Here is a 19,659-nt window from a genome sequence, read left to right on the forward strand (position 1 = left end):
TGTGCTCGTAGGTCATGCTTTTAACTTCCTCCTCACCAGTCGTCCATAGTGTGCTGTCGGCATGTTTTGGTTTAGGAGGAGGTGGTGTTTCAGAGGCCTCCTTCAGCAGCTTCTCTAAAGCAGAACTCAGGACACTGACCTTGGATGGAGAAACAGACTTTTCTATGGTCTCACCAATTTCCTGCGGCAACTCTCCATTGTGCTCGTAGGTCATGCTTTTAGCTTCCGCCTCACCAGTCGTCTGTACTGTGCTGTCGGCACATTTTGGTTTAGGAGGAGGTGGTGTTTCAGAGGCCTCCTTCAGCAGCTTCTCTAAAGCAGAACTCAGGCCACTGACCTTGGATGGGGCAACAGACTTTTCTATGGTCTCACCAATTTCCTGCGGCTACTCTCGTCATGCCTTTAACTTCCACCTCACCAGTCGTCTGTACTGTGCTGTCGGCATGTTTTGGTTTAGGAGGAGGTGGTGTTTCAGAGGCCTCCTTCAGCAGCTTCTCTAAAGCAGAACTCAGGCCACTGACCTTGGACGGAGAAATTGACTTTTCTGTGGTCTCACTGACCTCTTCAGGCTGACCAGTATCTTCATGGCATGCTGATTCTATTCTACAATTAGTGTGTGAAATACTATTCATGTCATCCGATGTTTTCATTCCCACCCCTCTATATTCAGGAGGTTGAGATGCAAAGGTTTCTCTCAGCAGGTTCTGCAAACCAGCATCTGGCCTCTGAGAACTCGCAAGAGTGTCATCCTTCTCTGCTACCTCATTTCGTAGACAGAAAGTTTCAAATTCCCTAGACAGTTTCCTGAGGCTTTGTTTGTTTTCATGCTCATCTGTTGATGGCACAATCATTTTTCCTATGTTTTTTCCTATTTCTTTTTTTTGATCAGCAGGAGAAATGTCATGACTCTCTTCTACTGTTCTTTCAAAGACCTTGCACTGATTTGAGTGAGAAGTTGTCCCTTTCAAAATGTTTTCTTTTAGGTTCAAGCTAGATGATATCTCATAGGCTTCCTTTTCTGACTTTTTTAGGCCTAATTTAAGTACATCAAGCCCAGCTTTAGGTAGAACAATCTTATCCACAGTCTCTGCAACTTCCTGTTTAGGGAGACTGACATCCAATGGAGTAGACTTGTTCTCCACTTTTTCTATAGGTAAACATAGCCAATCATCTACTGCTATCTCCTTTAAGGCATCTTTATCACCAAGTGATTGGAGTAACTGCAAGGAAACACGATGTTCTTTTGATGAAACAATACTTTTTTCTATACATTCTTTAACTTCATGCTCTGGAAGACCCATCTTTTCCTTGGGTTCTGAGATAACTGATTTTCTGTCCAGCTGGACAGGGTCCATAATTTTTGTGTGTGTCACATTTAGACCTTTCAGGGTAGGAGATCCTAGAGGCAGTTCACGTACCACAGACTCTAGTTTCTGTGTTTTTTCTCTCTCAGGTGTTTGGGTTTGTTGTTGAATTAACTCTTGCTTGCTCACATTATCTCTGCCTTTTTTATCTTCCTTCGATTTTCTTTCATAGGTTATTGAACTAGTATTATTTGGCAAAGAAACATCTCCCCTATCAATGCTACTCTGTAATTTAACTCCAGTATCCCAGAAGTTTCTCAGACTCTGGAACTGTGAAGGATCTGAAATTTGATTATTGGACTTTTCATTCATTTTTTGTTTTAAAGACAAAACCTGGAAGCTTGGCTTCTGTTGGGAAGAAGTGGCAACTTTTCCTTTAAGTGTTTCTTTCTCATCTTTGTCTTTGCTTTCTTGGGAAGCTGAAGTAGCACCAACTCTTGGCTGCAAGTTGCTGGTTTTTGGCAATTCTGTATATTCATGAAACAGAAGTGTTCTTTCTGGCTTTTCAACTGCATGGTCTGGTCCAAATTCAGAAGAGCTTTGATGTTCATTTCTTGAAGCTCGGCTTGCACAACTTAGTTCAGCCCTTCTTAATGTATTCTTGCTTTGATCATCCAATCCTTTAGGTAGGTATACTGCAGTTGGTTTTATTTTGTCATTCTCTCTGAGACCTTTCAATGCACCACCACCTGATGCATTAGTATTGATACTAACTTCTTTCTCTGCATGACTCGGGATAGTTTTATCCTTTTCCCAGAATGCTCTGATCTCCCTTATTCTTCTTTTTTCTTGTATTGCCTTCTCCGATTTGCATTTCTGAGCTGGTAGCTCATGTTCCAAGAGATTTGATTTTTGATTTTGTTGCTTTATTTCTTGACCACGTTCTTTTTCTTCAACTCTTGTACAGTCAAATTCAGCTATTGATTTGTCATTTTGCTCCTTGTTCCCTTCCCCTTTCTTAGGTTTTATCATCTCTTTTATCAGCTGTATATTTTCTGAAATAAATGATGTAGGTGAAATACTGTTCTGTTGCTTAACCTTTCCAAACGGTAACTCTTTTGTAACTTTCGTTTTTCCATCCATACTAGGCCCACTGTCTTCTGTAGGAAGAACTGCTGTTCTGGTTGAAAAGTCCTCTTCCACTTTGGGTTCCTCGCCTTGGGATCTAGCTGATATATGTTTCCTGTCTTCAGTACCAGAACTTCTTTTAAACCAATCTAAAACTTTTGATACAGATTCATCGTCCACTTTCATGAGTTCATCAGCATGTTTGTCAGGTTTGAAAGTGGTTTTAGCATCTTGCTCCTCAACAAGATCAGGCTTACCTTGTTGAAGACTTGTAGAATTCACATTTGACACCTCATGTGCTTCTGTCTTAGCAGAAAGCTGATGTTCATCTACAACATAAAAAAACTGAGAGTTAGGAATCAGACACATGACTCTACAAATGTTCAATCTATCTTGAAAAATCTCTCAGATTTTCTTTTTTTTTTCTTTTTTTTTTTTTTTTTTTAAACTGTTAGCAGAGAAAAAGAGTTCTCTGTCCTTCTGTTTTTGTAAAGAACCATACTGCAGGCAATAGAAGAATAAATTCCTACACCGAGATATCCTCCTGGAAGATTAATTGTATTACTTTTGAGGGTGCAAGCAGATAAGATTGGTTATCCTCATTCTAAAGGAAATGGCTACATTGAAAGGGGGCTCGGGCAGGGAGGACAACCCAGCATATTTGTGTTTATTGCCATGAGCAAATCTAAGTCACAGCTGGGTTACTACCAAGGACAGTTGGCAGCAGTATACCAAAAATTCTTCAGTTCCCATGCAGACAGATCCAGGAGTCAGGAATTTTATCCAAATGCCATCACTTCACCTTCACTGTTCACAATAACGGTGCCTATCCAGGCTCTGATCTGATTGTTAATTCTTAAGAAAACCAATAGAAGATCATCTAAAAAATATTGACTACATCAGAGCATTAAAATACAAAAAAATTATGTTGAATTTAATTCTGCAGTATATAGCACATTCCTACTATTTCTGTTTCCTAGTTGTTAATTCTTAGATACAAGTAATTCAAACATTAATGAATACATGTTATATGCTATTGCATTCTGTTCTTCACTCCTTAGTCTCTTACCAGGAAAGTTTTTGTGCGACTTTGTTTCATGGCTCAAGAGCTGGTTGGATTTATAATCATGTGTCTCATCAACACTCAGTTCATTATTGCTATTTGGCAGGATATTGCTGCAGATCTTCTGTGGAATTTCAAGTTTCTTAGGAGTAACTGTCTTTGTCTGCAAGGTTTCATTAACCAGGAAGACTGACCTATTTGTGTCACAAGGGCCAGATGCCAATGTATCTTCTTGTAAGCCATCTATTGTTTTTATTTGTAAAGCTGATGAATAGGTTCCCAAAGACTTTACAGCAGAAAATTGCTTATTCCCAAATGAATCTGATCTAATAACATCATTTCCACTACCCTGCATTTCATCAGATTCTAACAAACCAAATTCTCCTGTTTCTCTAACATGATGCAGCTGTGGGCTTTGCAGAGGTTCTCCTTTACCAGTGCTAGATGAGAACCTCACTTGTTTTAGTTTTTCCAGTGAAATTTGTGTGGAGTCTTCCACTTCTTCTGTAAGAGAGTTCTTCTTGGCTTCTCCTTCAAAAATAGTTGCAGTAGGAAGACCATTCTTTTTCTGAACATCTAACATCTGACTAACTTGAATTTCTGAGTCAGTGGAACTTGAACTGCGCTTCAGAATGCCCCTGGGTGGTGTACCATGGCCATTAATCCTCTCAGTCTGTTTGGCTGGTTTTGGAAAAAAGTCTTCTCTCCGTGACACAGGCTCAGTTGCTTTGTGAATTAATTTTCTAGCTTTTGGGACGGGACGCTTAACTAGTCCTTTCTGTGATTCATCAGTAGGTTCTACAGAAGGCTTCTTATGTTTCTCTGTTTCATCATTTTGTAAGTTTGGTTTAGGTTGGCTCTCTTCTGAGACCGACAAAATTTCTGTAAGACATATACAGAGAAGAAATCATGAATTTACATGACATTCATCTGCATAAAAAGAAGGTATGATACCATGCAGATCTCGAATGCAGTGATTATATTGGTTTATTAAAAACATTTGCAGTAAGACACAGGAGGAAGTTCAACATAGGTGTTGATTTCATTTGTATGTAATAGGAAATTTTAGCAGATGAAAATCCTGCTGTTATTTCTTATTCTAGAAAGATTAACTATGTGATGATTCCAAAGACAGAGAACACACCAAATTTTTGATCAGCATTATTCCTGGAAGGACAAAGTTTGCAGGGAAGGGCAGCTTTTGAATACACATACACCTCTTCAGGTTCAGAAGATAAAACAGCAACGTACAGAAATGGAAAAAGCCTATTTACACTTTCATATGGAATAAGGTAAAATGCAGAAATGATCTCCAGTAGGGAGACTACATTTTTGTTATTCCTAATGTGTAAGTCTTCCTTTTTCTTGTTAGCAAGCTTCATAACAGAGAAAGGATAGTAATTTCTACACATGAACCTGTAAATTACAACTTCAAATGCCTGTATTGTGATAATATCATCACTCATCTACTTGCTTGCAGAGAATACTGTGTGAAAGGGAGGATTTGAAAATAAACAGGACTGAGAAAACAAAGGGAAAAATATAAAGATCAAAGAGAGTTAGGCTGCTTCTGCTGAGCCAATAGCAGCAATGACTAGAAGGCCATAAAAACAGCTCTGCCAAAATCAAGGAAATTTCTCTGTTCTCTTAACAGCAATTCAGGACAAGCAGCCCTCTCAGATGGAGTGCTTAAGACTGACTAGAGCTGCAAGTAAAAAAGGAAGCAAAACTCATTTACTCACATAAACAGCCATTTCCTGAGTATATTCACATGTTTTTCATGGGGTTTGAAATGAACTAGCTGATAACTCCAAGTAGTTAAGATAAAGCAGATTTTGATATCGTACAAAAAGAAGCCATGAAAGTAAAAACAATTTCCATATAAACCACCAAGAAATTCACAGCCATATGCTAAATAAGTATATTTACCCTTCTTTGATAGCTGAGGTAGAGTGGCTGATCTGTTTTCTGATTCCCCACTGTTCAAGTTACCACCTGATGCAGTGGAATTAAATGGATTTCTCCTTTGCTAAAAAAAAAAAAAACAAAACAGAATGAACATTATAATTGCTGTCAAATTGCTATATCAGTACAGTCTTCACAAATAAATGGAAGTGCAGTGATTTCCTCTGCCTCACCACCCTGTCAGCAAAGAATCTGAAAGCATGCCTCTCAAATTGCATACATGACAAAAAACCTAAACAATATGAACCGGTGAACTGTCAGAAGTGCTAGTGATAGCCTCATCTCGTTCATTGTGAAGTCACCAAAAGCACAGATAAGCCACCACTTAAAGACACTTTAAAATCCCAAGTTGTTGCAAGTTAAATAATTTTGTCTCTAATTCTGTAACTTTAGAGATACTGGATCATAGCAGGACAATTCTTTTCAGTGGTTGAAGAGGCTGTAAACAATGTCTAGCACAAATAGCCACTGATTATAGCCGTAACAGCACTTCAGTGCTGAACTTTTAGTGGTTTCCATTATCTCCCTCCAAAACAAAAAAAATACTCATTTTTTCCAACTTACTATCTTTCTTCCTCAAACCTTTAATTGTCTTTACCACTGAAGCAAAGAAACAGACAAAATGTAAAAGATAACTTCTGCTATATTCAATACCAGTCGTACCTTTACTGGTGAGACTGCTGCCTCCATAGGTCTTTCCTCTGGTTTGCCTAACACAGAGGTGGTTGTTTTAGAACTGCAAAGAAAAAGCATGTAATGACTTCAGCAAACAGGACATTACGTTAAGCCTTTTTGAAAAAGCAAAACAAAGATTCATTTATACATACTCGAATATCACTTCTTGGCACCTGAAGTTTTCTATTTAGCCTGTTCTCATCAGATTCAGAAGCAAACCTCCTTTCCATAGCAAGGGGATATTCTTACTGCTTTGTTTCCTTGCAAAAACTTCTTTGCTTGTTAAAGAATTCAGTACAACTTCTACTTGGCATGACAGAAGCCATATTTTTGATATTTTTCAGATTTATGAGCAAGCTTTCTGCAAATATAGCCACACTCCAAACAATATCAGTGTTGCCATCTCCATCCTTGTCCTGCATTTATACTTCTAGGACTGAAATCAAAGTGGAGGAAAGTGCCAAAGTCTGATATTAAAAAAAAAAAAAAAAAAAAAAAAAAAAAAGAGTTTTGTAAAGTGTCCAAGTCAGAAAAATCAGAGGAACACCATCACCACTGTAGCAAAGATGTGACATGCCACAGACGACAATACATCCCCTCAGAGGTACAGCTTATAAGCTATTCTTTCAATTAAGATCTAAAAAAATCTGTGGTTTAATAGCATAAGTGAAGTAAGTTATTACTTGTGACCCTGACTAAGTATAGCCCAGGTAAGGAGAAATTAAAACAGTTAGAAGAGACAGCTCCTGCATTATAACAAAAAATATTTCATCTATTTGCAAAATGATGTAAGGGTTTGGTTTTTTTCCAAAGCAATCAGATTTTTATAATTTGAGTTTATCTAAACATCTCAGATACAAAAAAAAATTTGTTTTTTGAAGATGGAAGTTAGATATGGATTTAAATATGGTCTTCATATAACAACCACATTCAGTATCTTAATTTTATATAGAAAATGCTGGCATTAACCAACTTACATGCTTATGATTTTGGGGCTGGCAGAAACAGTACAAGGCAGGAAAAATAAATATTCTCCAGGTAGGAAATACGACCTCAGGCTAGGAAGGAAAGCAACTCCTATGGTTTTTCCAATATAGATGTATAGGGAGATTCCAGTACTAAATATTTTTTTGGTCAGTGATCTTTGGTATGGGTGAAAAGAATTTCAGATATTGATAGGTAAGTAGCAGAGTCACAAGACAACGCTTTAGACAGTGGATGTGGTATCTCAGGACAAGAAAATAGCTCCCAGCTCTCATCAAGTTCTATGGTCAAACAGGAGCTGCCTCCTCACATAGAAGAAGATCTGTCCAATCAGGTAACTGGCAACAGTCTGCCCTGCCAAGGACAAAAAACTCTCTCATCTTCTCTGGGATGCAGTGCAGTTAACCTTGGAAGTTTAGGGGAAAAAATTAAAAAAAAAAAAAAAAAAAGAAAAGACTCTGGCAACCATCCTCAAAAGGCTACTGGCCGCTGGACTGCTAAGTGTGTCTGAGAAGGGATATCCTCCCATTTCACAAATGGAAAAACATCATTATGGAGAAGATAAAATGATACAGTAATGAGCAGCCTGAACATAAGGCTAGGAAAAAAATACCAGTTGTAATCCGAGCTATAAACTTCTGGTTCAACAATACCTTTAAGAAATATACCACCATGCATAGTGATACAAACTTAAGGTATGAGCTGATCTTGTAATGAAAACTGTCTCATGAGTGAAAAAATAAACTGTTCTTTTATTTCAGCACTAACTGCAGCAACCTCTGATATGCACACACCAGCTATAACACATTGTTATTGTTCTCTTTATTCTTCTCTGATCCGAAATAAGACAGAAATTTCTAGTTCTCAAAGAGTTCGATATTGTAACTTTTAATTTCTTTAAAAAATACCAAAACATTCCACATTATAGTTTTTTACCTTAGTTCTAATACTGGCGGGGTTTAATTCTGAAAATACATATATTTCAAGAAACTTTGTTCTGCTGAATTGGAGTTTGTGCTCTTGCTTTTATAAAGCATTTGAGTTTGTGGTTTTGGTTTTAAAAGCACCTGTGTGCTCCTGCACTTTGTCTCATCTACACCATCTCACCCAACAGGACAAACATGAGCTAGAGATACATAGATAGGTAGATCTGTGTATGTATGTATGTGTGTGTATAGATTTTTTTTTCATTAAGGTCTAGGTCATGAATGCTTCAACCCTTCGCTCATTTTAAACAAGGAAAATACTGTTATGTACCCTGGGCTGCCAAGAAAATGGTAAGACATTCTTTGCTCTGCATTTTTTACAGGTGGGGAAGTAACTTTAAGTCTTATTGAACACACACACAAAATCCCACAATATTTTAATGCAATGCTACTTCAGACTTACCATAGAATAATTAAAGAGTTGTTAATTTGGCATTACATACTGAAAACCCTGCTCTAAAGAAAACAAAGTAGAGAAAAAAAACACACTCAGGATCCTATAACTAAGTTTCACAACAAAGGGTCTGAAAATGCAAGTTTACCCTCAACCCATCTAGATGGGAATACTGAACAGACCGTTCCCAGATACGCTGCATTCACAAGGCTAACCTAAGAGAGTGTATGAAGCCAAACTGATAAATACACCCAGATTAAAAAATTCCTGCACTGCAATTCAGCAAAACAAAGAACTGAGAGCCACAATGAAGGCCCAAACTCCACACAAACTGGACAGCACTGGAGAGGAACCAAGAGGCAACAAGGCAAAGGCAGGAGCAAAGCTGGAGAAAGGGGTTATATATAGATTTGCAGGCATTGTCAATACAGTCTACTCAGAAATGGCCCTCCATTCAAAGGAAAAAAAGCTTTCCTGGGCTTATCTTGAAGGGTAGAGAATCTAGTGTGAGTAAAGCTAGTGCAATTTAGCAGAACTCCATCAAAATGTCCCAGTACCCCTATTATTCTAGAAAGGTTATGTGGATTTTACGAGTTAGGGCTTTTGTGCAAATTTTTACCTTGCAGAACCCTAGGACCCACACTTGTCACCTGTTCAATGTAGGCTAAGAATATTTTCTAGCCTCAGGAAGAAAATAACATACAAATCTTAATTTGAAAGATAAAACCCCTTTAACATTGCCCCTTTTTGAGATTCAGCGTATAGACAGATGGTATCACTGAACAGAGGCAATATTGACAGTCTGAGTCACCTTATCAAAACTCGTTCTGTACAAGGTTACACCTTCAGACACTTCACACACCTGGCCTGTAAAGGCTCTGGTATGCTAGAGAAGTACCACAGTGATATAAGGCCCAGGAAAAAAAAAAAAATGTTCATAGCTTCATTACTGAACTTAGATACTTGGGGTGTGGGAATGAAGGTCACTATGCTAATTTTAAGAATATAGTTGTGGGGTGATTTCTGTTCCACTTCATATAGCAGCACCCTGACTCAACAGCAGTTGAGCTGTCCCCAGGGCTTGATTTGACCCTCAGCAGTTTACAAACAGATCTACCAGAACTGAACTTTGTTCACATTCAGTAAGAATTGTTTTGATTTAAGACTAGGATCCAGAATAAAAAAGTCTGGGTAATTTGTTATCACATATCTTCTGGTCCCAGTCCTCAGGTTAGCAGTGGTTCAGCTTATGCAAAGCCTGCAAGCCAGTGCTGGCCTCAAGCCCACTTTTAGAGTAAGAAGGGCAAAAAAACTGCACCAACTGAAGCCCTGAAACCCACAGCTCCCACAAACCTACCCTTAAAGTAGCACTTTAAAGCATTTTAAAAGTTCAAGTGCTTGAACCACATGTAGCATTTGGACACCAGAAGCTGTGAACTCACTTAATGCAATCCCAAGCTCCAGAATGATACTCTGTTTCAGCCTTTTAGTTCTAGCCAGATTAAGACTACTTGCAAGAGGAAGAGTCAATTAATTCCTCTGGCTCTGCTATCCTAACAGCCAAATTAAATGTTTGTAGTGTCTAGGTTTTCCCTTCCCACTTCAACTGGTGGGGTTATTGCTTTCCCAGCATTCTGTTTCCCCTCAATTCCTGATCAGCTGCTGCCATTGGAGACAGGCCCACTGCCATGTCAGACCAGTTTCTTTCAAAGTCCAGTATAAAGAGAATAGAAAGGAAGAGGAGTATTTTAAAAACCTATTGCACCTCCTGCAATTCCCCACGTGCAATGCTGTGTAGACTGATCTCAGCCATAGTGAAATAAGCCCATTCTGAAGTCATAAGCAATGACTTGCACATAGTCTACCACATTTGCTTGCTTCAGCTTTTGACATTTTAGAAGCAAATAATCTGAGACATCTAATCATTTATGCAAAGTAAACACAAGTAAGTGTCCAACCCACATACTATAGATCACTTCCTAAGGTCCACTTCTAACTGCCTCATAAATCCTGGACTGTGTGAGCTTGCTTTAGAGGGAAGATCTTGAACCATTGGTGAGGGTATGAGCACACATGAACAAGTCATACAGGCTGACTAATTTCTGGCACAATTTGGAGCAAAGGGCAGAAGAAGGTCCTGAACCACAATGGCTTCACATGACTGTGACCTGAAATAAGTCATCAAATCACCTCAAGTTAAAGACCACTATCAAGCTGGTCATATTCCAAACAATTGCCTACCTGTTCTTAAACCTGGTTATGTTACATATTTTTGAAGAGGCTGCCCTGGCAGTTTATGAAATGTATTACTCTTTATCAATCATACACATTTTATGGAGTTGTAATGGTAAGAATAACATTATAAGGCTGTACTTCTTTTAAAGTATCATCATCATTTCCTGATGTGCAAGATGCCATGCAAAAATATACTAAGATATATTAAACAGCAGCATGTCTTATGCTGTCCATAAAGCAATAACTCCATAGCAATGTCCTGAAGGTAAAAGCCAGCTGTGAAAAAACTACATTCCGTAACAACTAACTCTGTCAACATTATCAGCCAACTTGTGTGGGGGGAGCTAAGCTCTTGTGATGAGCAACCTTTATCATCCTTATTGTACAACTTCAGTTTTTGGGAAGTCTCTAACAAAGCCGTTTATTTGACCTTTTTCAGCACAATTTCAGATGTCGGTAAGACAAATACCCTTTTGAGTTCACTGATAATGATATGTAAAGGATAAGACAGACCAGTAATGTAAGCCAGAGTTGTTAAGACTTACACCAACCTTTGGTGCCATTCATCATGAACGCGTGTGCCCAGTTTGCAGACCACGAAAGTGAAAGATTCAACTGCTACTAGATACTGTACAAATGCATAGTAGGAGACAAGCCTTGCTGCAAAGAAAAAACAGATGATGTACAGAGAAGGACTTAGAAGACAGGCATGAAAGTGAAAGGTTACAGAGCCGATCAATGGCACGACAAGAAGTAGCTCTGGCTCTTACCTCACTCTGTCCGCTGAAAGTACAAAAAATAGCTACCTGTGTTACACCTTAGTTCTTGTTTCCTCAATGATGTTGAGAAATCTGGCCATTTAAAGATATTTCATTTCTACCTGCTGTCACCCTAGCTAAGAGATCAGCACTTTCCTTTTCAAATGGAGGCTTTTTGAAACCTTTTCACAGCCAATTAATTACTACATGTAGATGTTTTAAAGAAAACATGCATGTCTCTGAAATCAACTCAGAATATTTCAAAGCAAAATGGAGCTGTTTGGGATGTTTACAGACTTGACAGTGTGATTTAATACAAAATCATCTGTAGTGCAGAAACTACTTAAAATATCACCCAGCATCCCTGCAACAACTATAGCCATTCAGGCATATCCAAGCTGACCCTCTTGCCTTACTCTGAATGGAAGCCTCTCCCTTCCAGAAAGACATTTATTTTTTTTGGTAGAATCTGACTTATTTTCTGCAAGTATCCAAAAATTTTGGTTCTTTCCACCTGAAATACATTTGGTCTCCTTAAAAAGTCTCAGAGGTCTTAAATTGTGCACTCAAAAATCTGGAAAATTCTAAAGAGCAGTTTCTCAGTCTCTGATTCCTCATATAATCCAAGCTTAAAATTCAGGCTGAATCAATAGTCTGGTCTCATTAACTGACTGAATGAAGAGATGCAGAGGTTATTGTCCCCCTAATACTAACTGTGGAGGACTGATCATGGCCAACCATTCTAACCAGAAAATCCTGGTTTCACTTCTGGGAGCCAGACTAAATTGTGACATGAGAACATGTGTAGGACACTACTATACACCACTAACAAGCTTTTCCTTGAAGAGGTAAGCCGTTCTGCATTCAAATGCAGAACAATTACCAATGCATGACTATGATTTCTCAGCCTTTCACATGCACATATTCTTTGGGTGATCCCGAGGAAATATTTGATGACCTTTGAAATAAGAGGCAAGTACAATATTTTGGATGGAACTTACAGCTCATAAGTTTCACGACTCCCAATATATAATACTAAGTGCAATTAAACAGACAGCTTACCTCAAACTAGATTTCAGTTCTTCTTCTTCTTTATGTTCCACAATGCCATGTAGTTCTGGTGGCACAAAGACTTCTTTATTAACATTGCTCACCCAGCTATCCTTTGCTTTGTTTGATTTGTTCTGACTCACTTCAGCTAAAACATGAAACAAGAATATTATCTCCCATATGTTCACACAGGATTTCTTAAGAAGCAAATCGAAGTATGTGTATTGAGTCCTAAAGCTATTTCAAAAGTCCACTATACTTGAATTATGTACAGAAGTGGATCTGGTGCCTTCTGAAGAATAATTTTTTAGTGCTACTAGAAATGTCACATACTGGTCTGAATATATCGCTCTACTACTCCAGGTACATCTGCTTTAGACCTTAAAGTGATCATAAATGGAGACATTTTCTACAATGACAGTGGCAGACTGATCCTGTAGTTCTTGCAGCTAGATAAACATCAAAAATTCAACCTTGGTGTGATGAGGAAACAAAACCAATTAAACCATAGGAAACTGAAAATATGTTGAAGTTTAGTTAAATCAAGTCAATTATTCTCTTCCTCCAGCAGTAAATTGGAAGTTGGTCATAACTGTCATTTAAGCAGGTGGCTAATGCTTTATGGATAGAATTACCATAAGAAGTTAAGAAGGTAAGTATAAAAAAACCCAACCAAACAAAAAGGCCCACTCATTCAGCAAATGCAAATACATTTCTTTTTGGGGTAGAACAGAGTCATATTCTGATAACCCCTTTCAGAGTAAAAACATTGCGTTATTTCCTCTACTGCTTTTTGTATTTCTCCAACAGTTTAGAAATGAAGAATTCCTTAGTGTGCAAAAATAAGCAAGATTTTTATTCTCACTTTTGTTATCCATAACTGCAAGCAAAAATATCTTGACATCTAACAAGTCATTGAAACCAAGCAACGGCACTTGAGTTCTGAATGTACCAGTATGCCTCTTTGTTCAAGTAATAAGATTGGGAGTAATTAACCTTCCTTTAAGATAATATGGCTTTAAGTATTTTCCTTTAAGCTATAAGTTACTGTAAAATTTAGCCAGAATTTTACAGCTGATTTTCATAACCTTCAAGTCCAAAACATGCCAAAACCTCAAACGCACTGCCCTAACCACCTGCGAATTTTTGCTTTCTGTTCCGTTTGAGGCCTTTTCTTGTTAACTTAAAAACCCCACACCAATCCACAGTAACCACAAACTGACTACACTGCCATTATCCAAACTCATCTCTGGGAACATAGGAACTGAGAAGGTATAACATTGCAGGATTAGACACAGGAAAACAAGGCTAAGTTGCAGTTACAAAACCTATAGAAAGTAGCAAGCTGTAATCCATTCAGAGTATTGAGAGAAGTACCTTCCTTGCTTCTCTAGCATACAGTAAAATCCCTTAATAGAACTTAAAAGAACAAAGGTTGCAAGTTTCAGTACAATCTGATGAGAATAAGAGTATTGCCCTTCTAAGTCAAAAGGATTTAGGAGAACTAGAGGAGGTTAAGATGGGATGAGGAATCAATTTCTTTAAGAAAAAAAAAAAAAATCACTTTCTGTACGAAGAATGACAAAATAGACTAAGACTTCTCAGATTAAAAAGTCAGATGCCAAGAGATTTATAACAGAAGTCTATAAAATCCTGTATACTATATTATATATGTTTTTGTGAACATAGATCAACTGTTCACTTTCTCTCCCAGAGATAACGTTAATGGTGATCAGTTCAAAACCAGAAAAGGAAATGGTCACTTCTTACATGGAAAACCTTCATTTTAAAATAATGCCTTGACACAGGACATGGTGAATGTGAGAGGCATGGCTTTAAGGAACTTCTTGAAGAAATTAATGGGGGGAAAAATAATCCAGAAATACCTCCTCTATTTCAAAAAATTCTGAGGTGCAATTGGCTGCAGGCTGGTCCTGGCCTTGGAGCCTACACATGCTGTCAGGCACTCTGAGGCAGGGTGCTGGGGAGTCGAGCTTTTGGTTTGGTCCAGTAGAAGGGCTTTTAAGTTCTACTCCTTTGTTTCTCTCCAAACAAAACACTGTCTTTACTTCTCATGTTAAACACAATGCATTATCCTCCCACATTCTGATTTTTTCAAAATAAGAGTTGCAGAATATATTTATTATCAAGTGAGCACAAAGCTTGTCAACATTACTCAATTTACATACAGTATACTACTACCTATCTGTACTACTAAATTAATATCTGCAACTGTTATCTGACACATGAACACAGTTGGTTTTAACAAACGTTTCTCACAGTTCATTTCAGGGTACCCACCATGATGTGGGGAATGGTGAGTGCATTTAGAGGTAACATGGACACAGGATACCAGTTCTAGACACCAAAGCTCCCAGCCCATATATTTCAGTAGTGATAACCACTGGCTCTAGCTCATGGTGCCTACCATTTCAAATCAACTTGAAGTACCTTTGGTCTCCTTAAAAATAATAAAAAAAAATAAATTCAGCCTCAGAGGTCTCAAGCTGAGCACCCAAAATCTTGGAAATACTAAAGAGCAATTTCCTCAATCTCTGATTCTTTGCATGTTCCAGGTTAGCTCACAGGGCCTCAAAAATGGAAATAAAAATGCAGTCCAGGAGTGCAGAGGGCTTTTAGTCTTATGTATAAACACAAGCCAGTCCCTCCTCTTAGCAGTCATCCCATAGAATTATCTCTTTAATACCTAGCATATGGGGGAGAGGAAAGCTTACACTGTAAACTACATGGGAAATCTCTTTTTTGCATCATTTTCTCCTTGTAGAGATAACAATATTCTTCTTGTATTTCACAGACAACAGTATCTGAGATTAGCTACAAAAAAGCCAACCTTTCCAAAATAAAATATAAACCAAATGCTTACCAAGAGTGGCAGGCTTCCGTCGCATGGAAGCTCTAATAATATCTGCTCCATGTATCTTATCTCTGTGCCTCTTTGACTTTGCTTCATAAAACCACTGCCCACTCATATTCTTTAGCTGAACATCGTCTTTGACTTTTTCTGGCAAATGCCTGTGGAGGAGGGAAAAAAAAAAAATATATACACAAAATCTACTTACCTGTGTGAACAGAAGACAGATTTTTTTGGGGGGGTGGGGGGGTGGTGTTCTTGTTCGGGTTTGGTGGGTTTTTTTGGTTTTTTTTTTAAATGCTGTCTCAGCATGCCATTTCTATCTTTCAACCTGTTACTCTCCTTATTTCATTATGAAGGATGACAATAAGCTGGAGAGGGAAGAGCCTCAGCCCTGTCACCCTTAGAGCATCAGCTGAAGTAACTTTCAAAAAAAATATGCTTTTTTCAAAAAAAAAATAAACTCTCAAGCAGAGACAGCTCTGCAGAAGTTTCCAGTAACTGCAGATCTTAACTTCTTGCCTCCAAAGGCCAGTTTTCCAAGGTTAAAATTGAGATAAGCTAGCAGGGGACCTTAAGAAATCTGTGCCAAAATTAAGTCCATGGCTGTTTTGGGGTTCAGAAGATGCCTTTTCAGGCTGCTCACATGGCACTACTTTTACATACATATTCCAAAAGTTCACTGGAAAGATGGTGTAATTTTTTCCATAGGTTACACAAAAATCCTTGTACAAATACAATGAGTTACAAAAGAAGACAACATCAACAGAAGAAACAACAAAATAAGTTTGTGCAGTTTATTAATTTACACATAACCGTCACATGAACTGCAGCCATTTTAATTTTCTATAAAGAAAATTTTTCACAATTTGTTTTCAGGCTTCAGGGTCATACTTTAACAGAATAAGAGTTGCTGCTTGCAATTTGAGAGATTGTTTTCTTTCCTCATTAGGGATATAACACATTAGGCATATGCTTATACATGGCCTGGAGACTAACCTGCAGACCAGGAGAGTTACTATACAGATTTAGAGAGTACTTAATCAAAAATAGTCAAGTCAGGCTTCATCTGCCTTCTCCATTTATGTCCTTTCCTTCAGCAAACAAGCTAATAACATAGCCCAAGGGATAAATCAAAACAAATCAAGTTACTCAGAGACTTTAAGGCTAAACACAGTCCCCATTGCTGTGGGATGGTGCTCTCTTCCACAGGCCTGATGGCCAATCATAGAATGGTTTGTGTTGGAAGGGTCCTTTAAAGCTCATCTAGTCCAATCCCAATGAGGTTCACGCTAGTTTGATATTGCTCATAAGTTTAGGAGAAGGAACTTCTAGTGCCATCAAGTAGCTATGATGACAGTCCTGTTGTTGTAGGTTGCAGATTTGACTGTCAAGTACAGACAACAATTCACAGCAGAGAAAGGACACTGAGCCAGTCCCAACCCCAACACTAAGGTCGTTCTCACCTATCACACCACCTCTCCTTCATCATTGCATGGCCAGAAATGAAGAGGCTTATTTGAATGCACCAGCTATATTAGAACTTAAATACCTAAACATCTTTTTGAAAGTACAGTCAAGAGTCAGTTCCTCCTAGGTGTGTAAACAACTTGTCTGTCTCAAATCAGTTACACACAGTTGAGGCTGCCAGAAGCTGAGGTCACCACTGGCATTTTTAATGCCAAGATTCAACAGTCCATAACATTACTGGGCATTTAAAAGTTGGCCTCCCTCTTGCTTATAACTCTGTGCTTTTTTAAGAGCCAAAATACAGGCTTCTCATATGCTGCAGGTCTTCCAAGTTGGAGCAGGAACATAGCAGTAGCTTCCCTCTGTCCTCAAGCAAATAGATGACTCAGGTATGAGCCAATTCCTCATTGCTCAGCCAGTTTATGAACACAGTCAGCAGAAAAAGGCAACATGGCATGCAAGAACTTTTTACATAGATGATTGCTTTGCTCTTTCACCTTCTTTCCTATGTGTTATTTGTCTTCTCAGAAGAGATGCTCCTTGGGGCTAGGGACTGGCTTTTCAGCTATTTGTACAGCCTGCAGGGCAGCAGAGCTCTGACCCCAGAGTGTGCTTCAGGGCAGTATGACAACATATGCCAAGGGAGGTTCTCTAGCAGGAAGGTACCGAGTCACAGGACAAGTATTCAATGCCCTCACCCTGTTTGCTTCAACCCTTTTACCCCAGATACTGCTCACTCCTTTTCCCTTTGTATTCGACCACTGAAACTAGGGTGTGGTAGGAGACCTTTACAAGTCTGCTCAGACCAATAAAGCTGGCAGGATCCCAAGCCTCTCAGCTGTGTCAGCCTACTTACCTGCTTGTTGGACTCTCAGATCTGCAACCAATTAATGTAAGCAGGACAGAGACAGAGGCATGATTTGTCATGGCTCTAAACTCATTAAATGTCACCTATGGCCAATGCATTCTGGCTGAAAGTGAATGTCTTGCTCCCACCCCTGCTCGCTGCCTATGGAAGTCAGTGTACCTTAACTCCATCAGCTCAACAGGCCCTCTAGACTTTGGGAGATAATTATGCTTGCTAACAAAGTTATAAACATGCTCTCAATTTACACAGTACTTCCTTTTACAAATGAAGTGTCTGGCTGATAGGGCTTGTACGGTAAGAAGTGACAGAAACTCACAGCAGCTGACTTACAAACTACTTTTGCCTTTTCTTTTCTCACCTTTATAGCACCTGACCTTTGTCAGTTTGGCTTACTCATCTCTTCAAGTATTTAGCCTCTCAGTCCCATCTTTTGGGGAACCAAGAGCAGCGTAAGTATTAAAGCTGTTCTCAGGCATTCCCCAGCCACAAATAAGCAGCAGATTTCCATTATCAGAAAGACAATCAGTTCTACGTCTTGGCAGGGAAAAAAGCTTTTAAGCCTGCATTCACCAACACATTATAGACTTGTCGCAAAAACAGCTACTGAGGTTACAAATGGGAATCTTTACAATGCTATTTGAATTCTCAAGCTCTGCTATGAGCAGGCCTTAGCAATAATATCAAACTGCTTGCACTGTGTGAGCTTGTTTCACTGCTAGGCATTAGATTTAGATTGTGGTTTACCTTGAAAGGAATTGTGGAGAAATCAGACTGCAGCCATGGTTTTCTGCTGCTACATATGCCTCCCAGCACACCACACAGGATTAGAAGCCAACAGTTGATTCTACGCCTGCTCCCCAGTCAACAGAAAGGCTAACCAAGTTGTCATTATGTTATTTTCCTCCTGGTGACCAAAGAGCTAGTAGGCATCCAGATTAAGATTCAGATTGCAGGTGCAGTTGCCAAGTTTGCAATTAGGAAAAAATGCAGTAATGGCTTTACATATGATGTAAGCATGTATTCTGGAGTCCCTCAGTGGTCTGTTAAAATGCCAGTTAGCCTATGTTGCAGTTTTCAGAGTGAAACTGCCTAAAGGTACAATAAAACTAGTGCCTGTTTCTTCTATAGGAACATTAAACTCAAAAAAAAAAAAAAAATGAAGGTACATAGTTAAAAGGAATTCACTCTAAAACCCTCTTTCAAAATAAGCCCTAGTTCCTCCATTACTTAATATGATTTTTCCACTATGCCTAGGTGAAACACGTTTGATGGCAAGATGACAAATTTTTCATCACACTAGGGCATTAAGTACATGCAGAATTACATTGAATGGGCATACAAAGCAACTGCCCAGCACTCTGCAGGCAAACAGAAAATCTACACATGTATTAATTGGGTTGTTTCTGCCCATCTAAGGAACATCTGATAGTGGGCTAAATCACATGGTACCGCTATAAGGCAGGAAATCTGCTCCAATATAACTAGTCCCTGTCAACCTTCCTATCAGCAAATCCAGAATGGTTTATCTTATGTTTCATAGGCTAGTGTAATAGCTCATTGCATATTACGGTGAAGTGATAATGACTTCTGTTTCTTTTTTTGAAACACTAGTATCTAACAATACGTACCTGTATCTAAAACTGTACCTCCTCAGTGTCTCTTAATTCCTTCACCTGTACTCCCTTCATTCATATTCCATATTACAAACCACCATAGAATTTGCAAGATGTGACAAATAACATCTTAATAACTCCTTTTATTGCCTTATTCCTCAATCGACAGCTTAAACTGAGCTTTTCGGACAGGAGAGTCTGTATGGTGCCAGCACATTCTGAGACTTCTTGTGACAAACTAAGAAACATTTAAATCAGGGTCTATGTTTGGCTCAAAAAGCACTCCAGTGACTG

General features: G+C 38.6%; 1 protein-coding gene across 1 annotated transcript; it reads right to left on the bottom strand.

The window, feature by feature from the left end:
- Positions 1 to 368: 368 nt before the first annotated feature.
- On the bottom strand, positions 369 to 17,811 carry LOC104162998. Its single transcript, XM_009701861.1, has 7 exons — positions 17,741 to 17,811; positions 15,427 to 15,575; positions 12,555 to 12,690; positions 6,124 to 6,196; positions 5,425 to 5,524; positions 3,502 to 4,377; positions 369 to 2,761 (listed from the first exon to the last, which is right to left on the bottom strand). Exons 1-7 carry the CDS (start codon positions 17,809 to 17,811, stop codon positions 369 to 371), a joined length of 3,798 nt encoding a protein of 1,265 aa, XP_009700163.1.
- Positions 17,812 to 19,659: the final 1,848 nt, after the last annotated feature.

The sequence above is a fragment of the Cariama cristata genome, unplaced genomic scaffold, assembly GCF_000690535.1.
Source record: "Cariama cristata isolate BGI_N322 unplaced genomic scaffold, ASM69053v1 scaffold41356, whole genome shotgun sequence".
Lineage (NCBI taxonomy): Eukaryota > Metazoa > Chordata > Aves > Cariamiformes > Cariamidae > Cariama > Cariama cristata.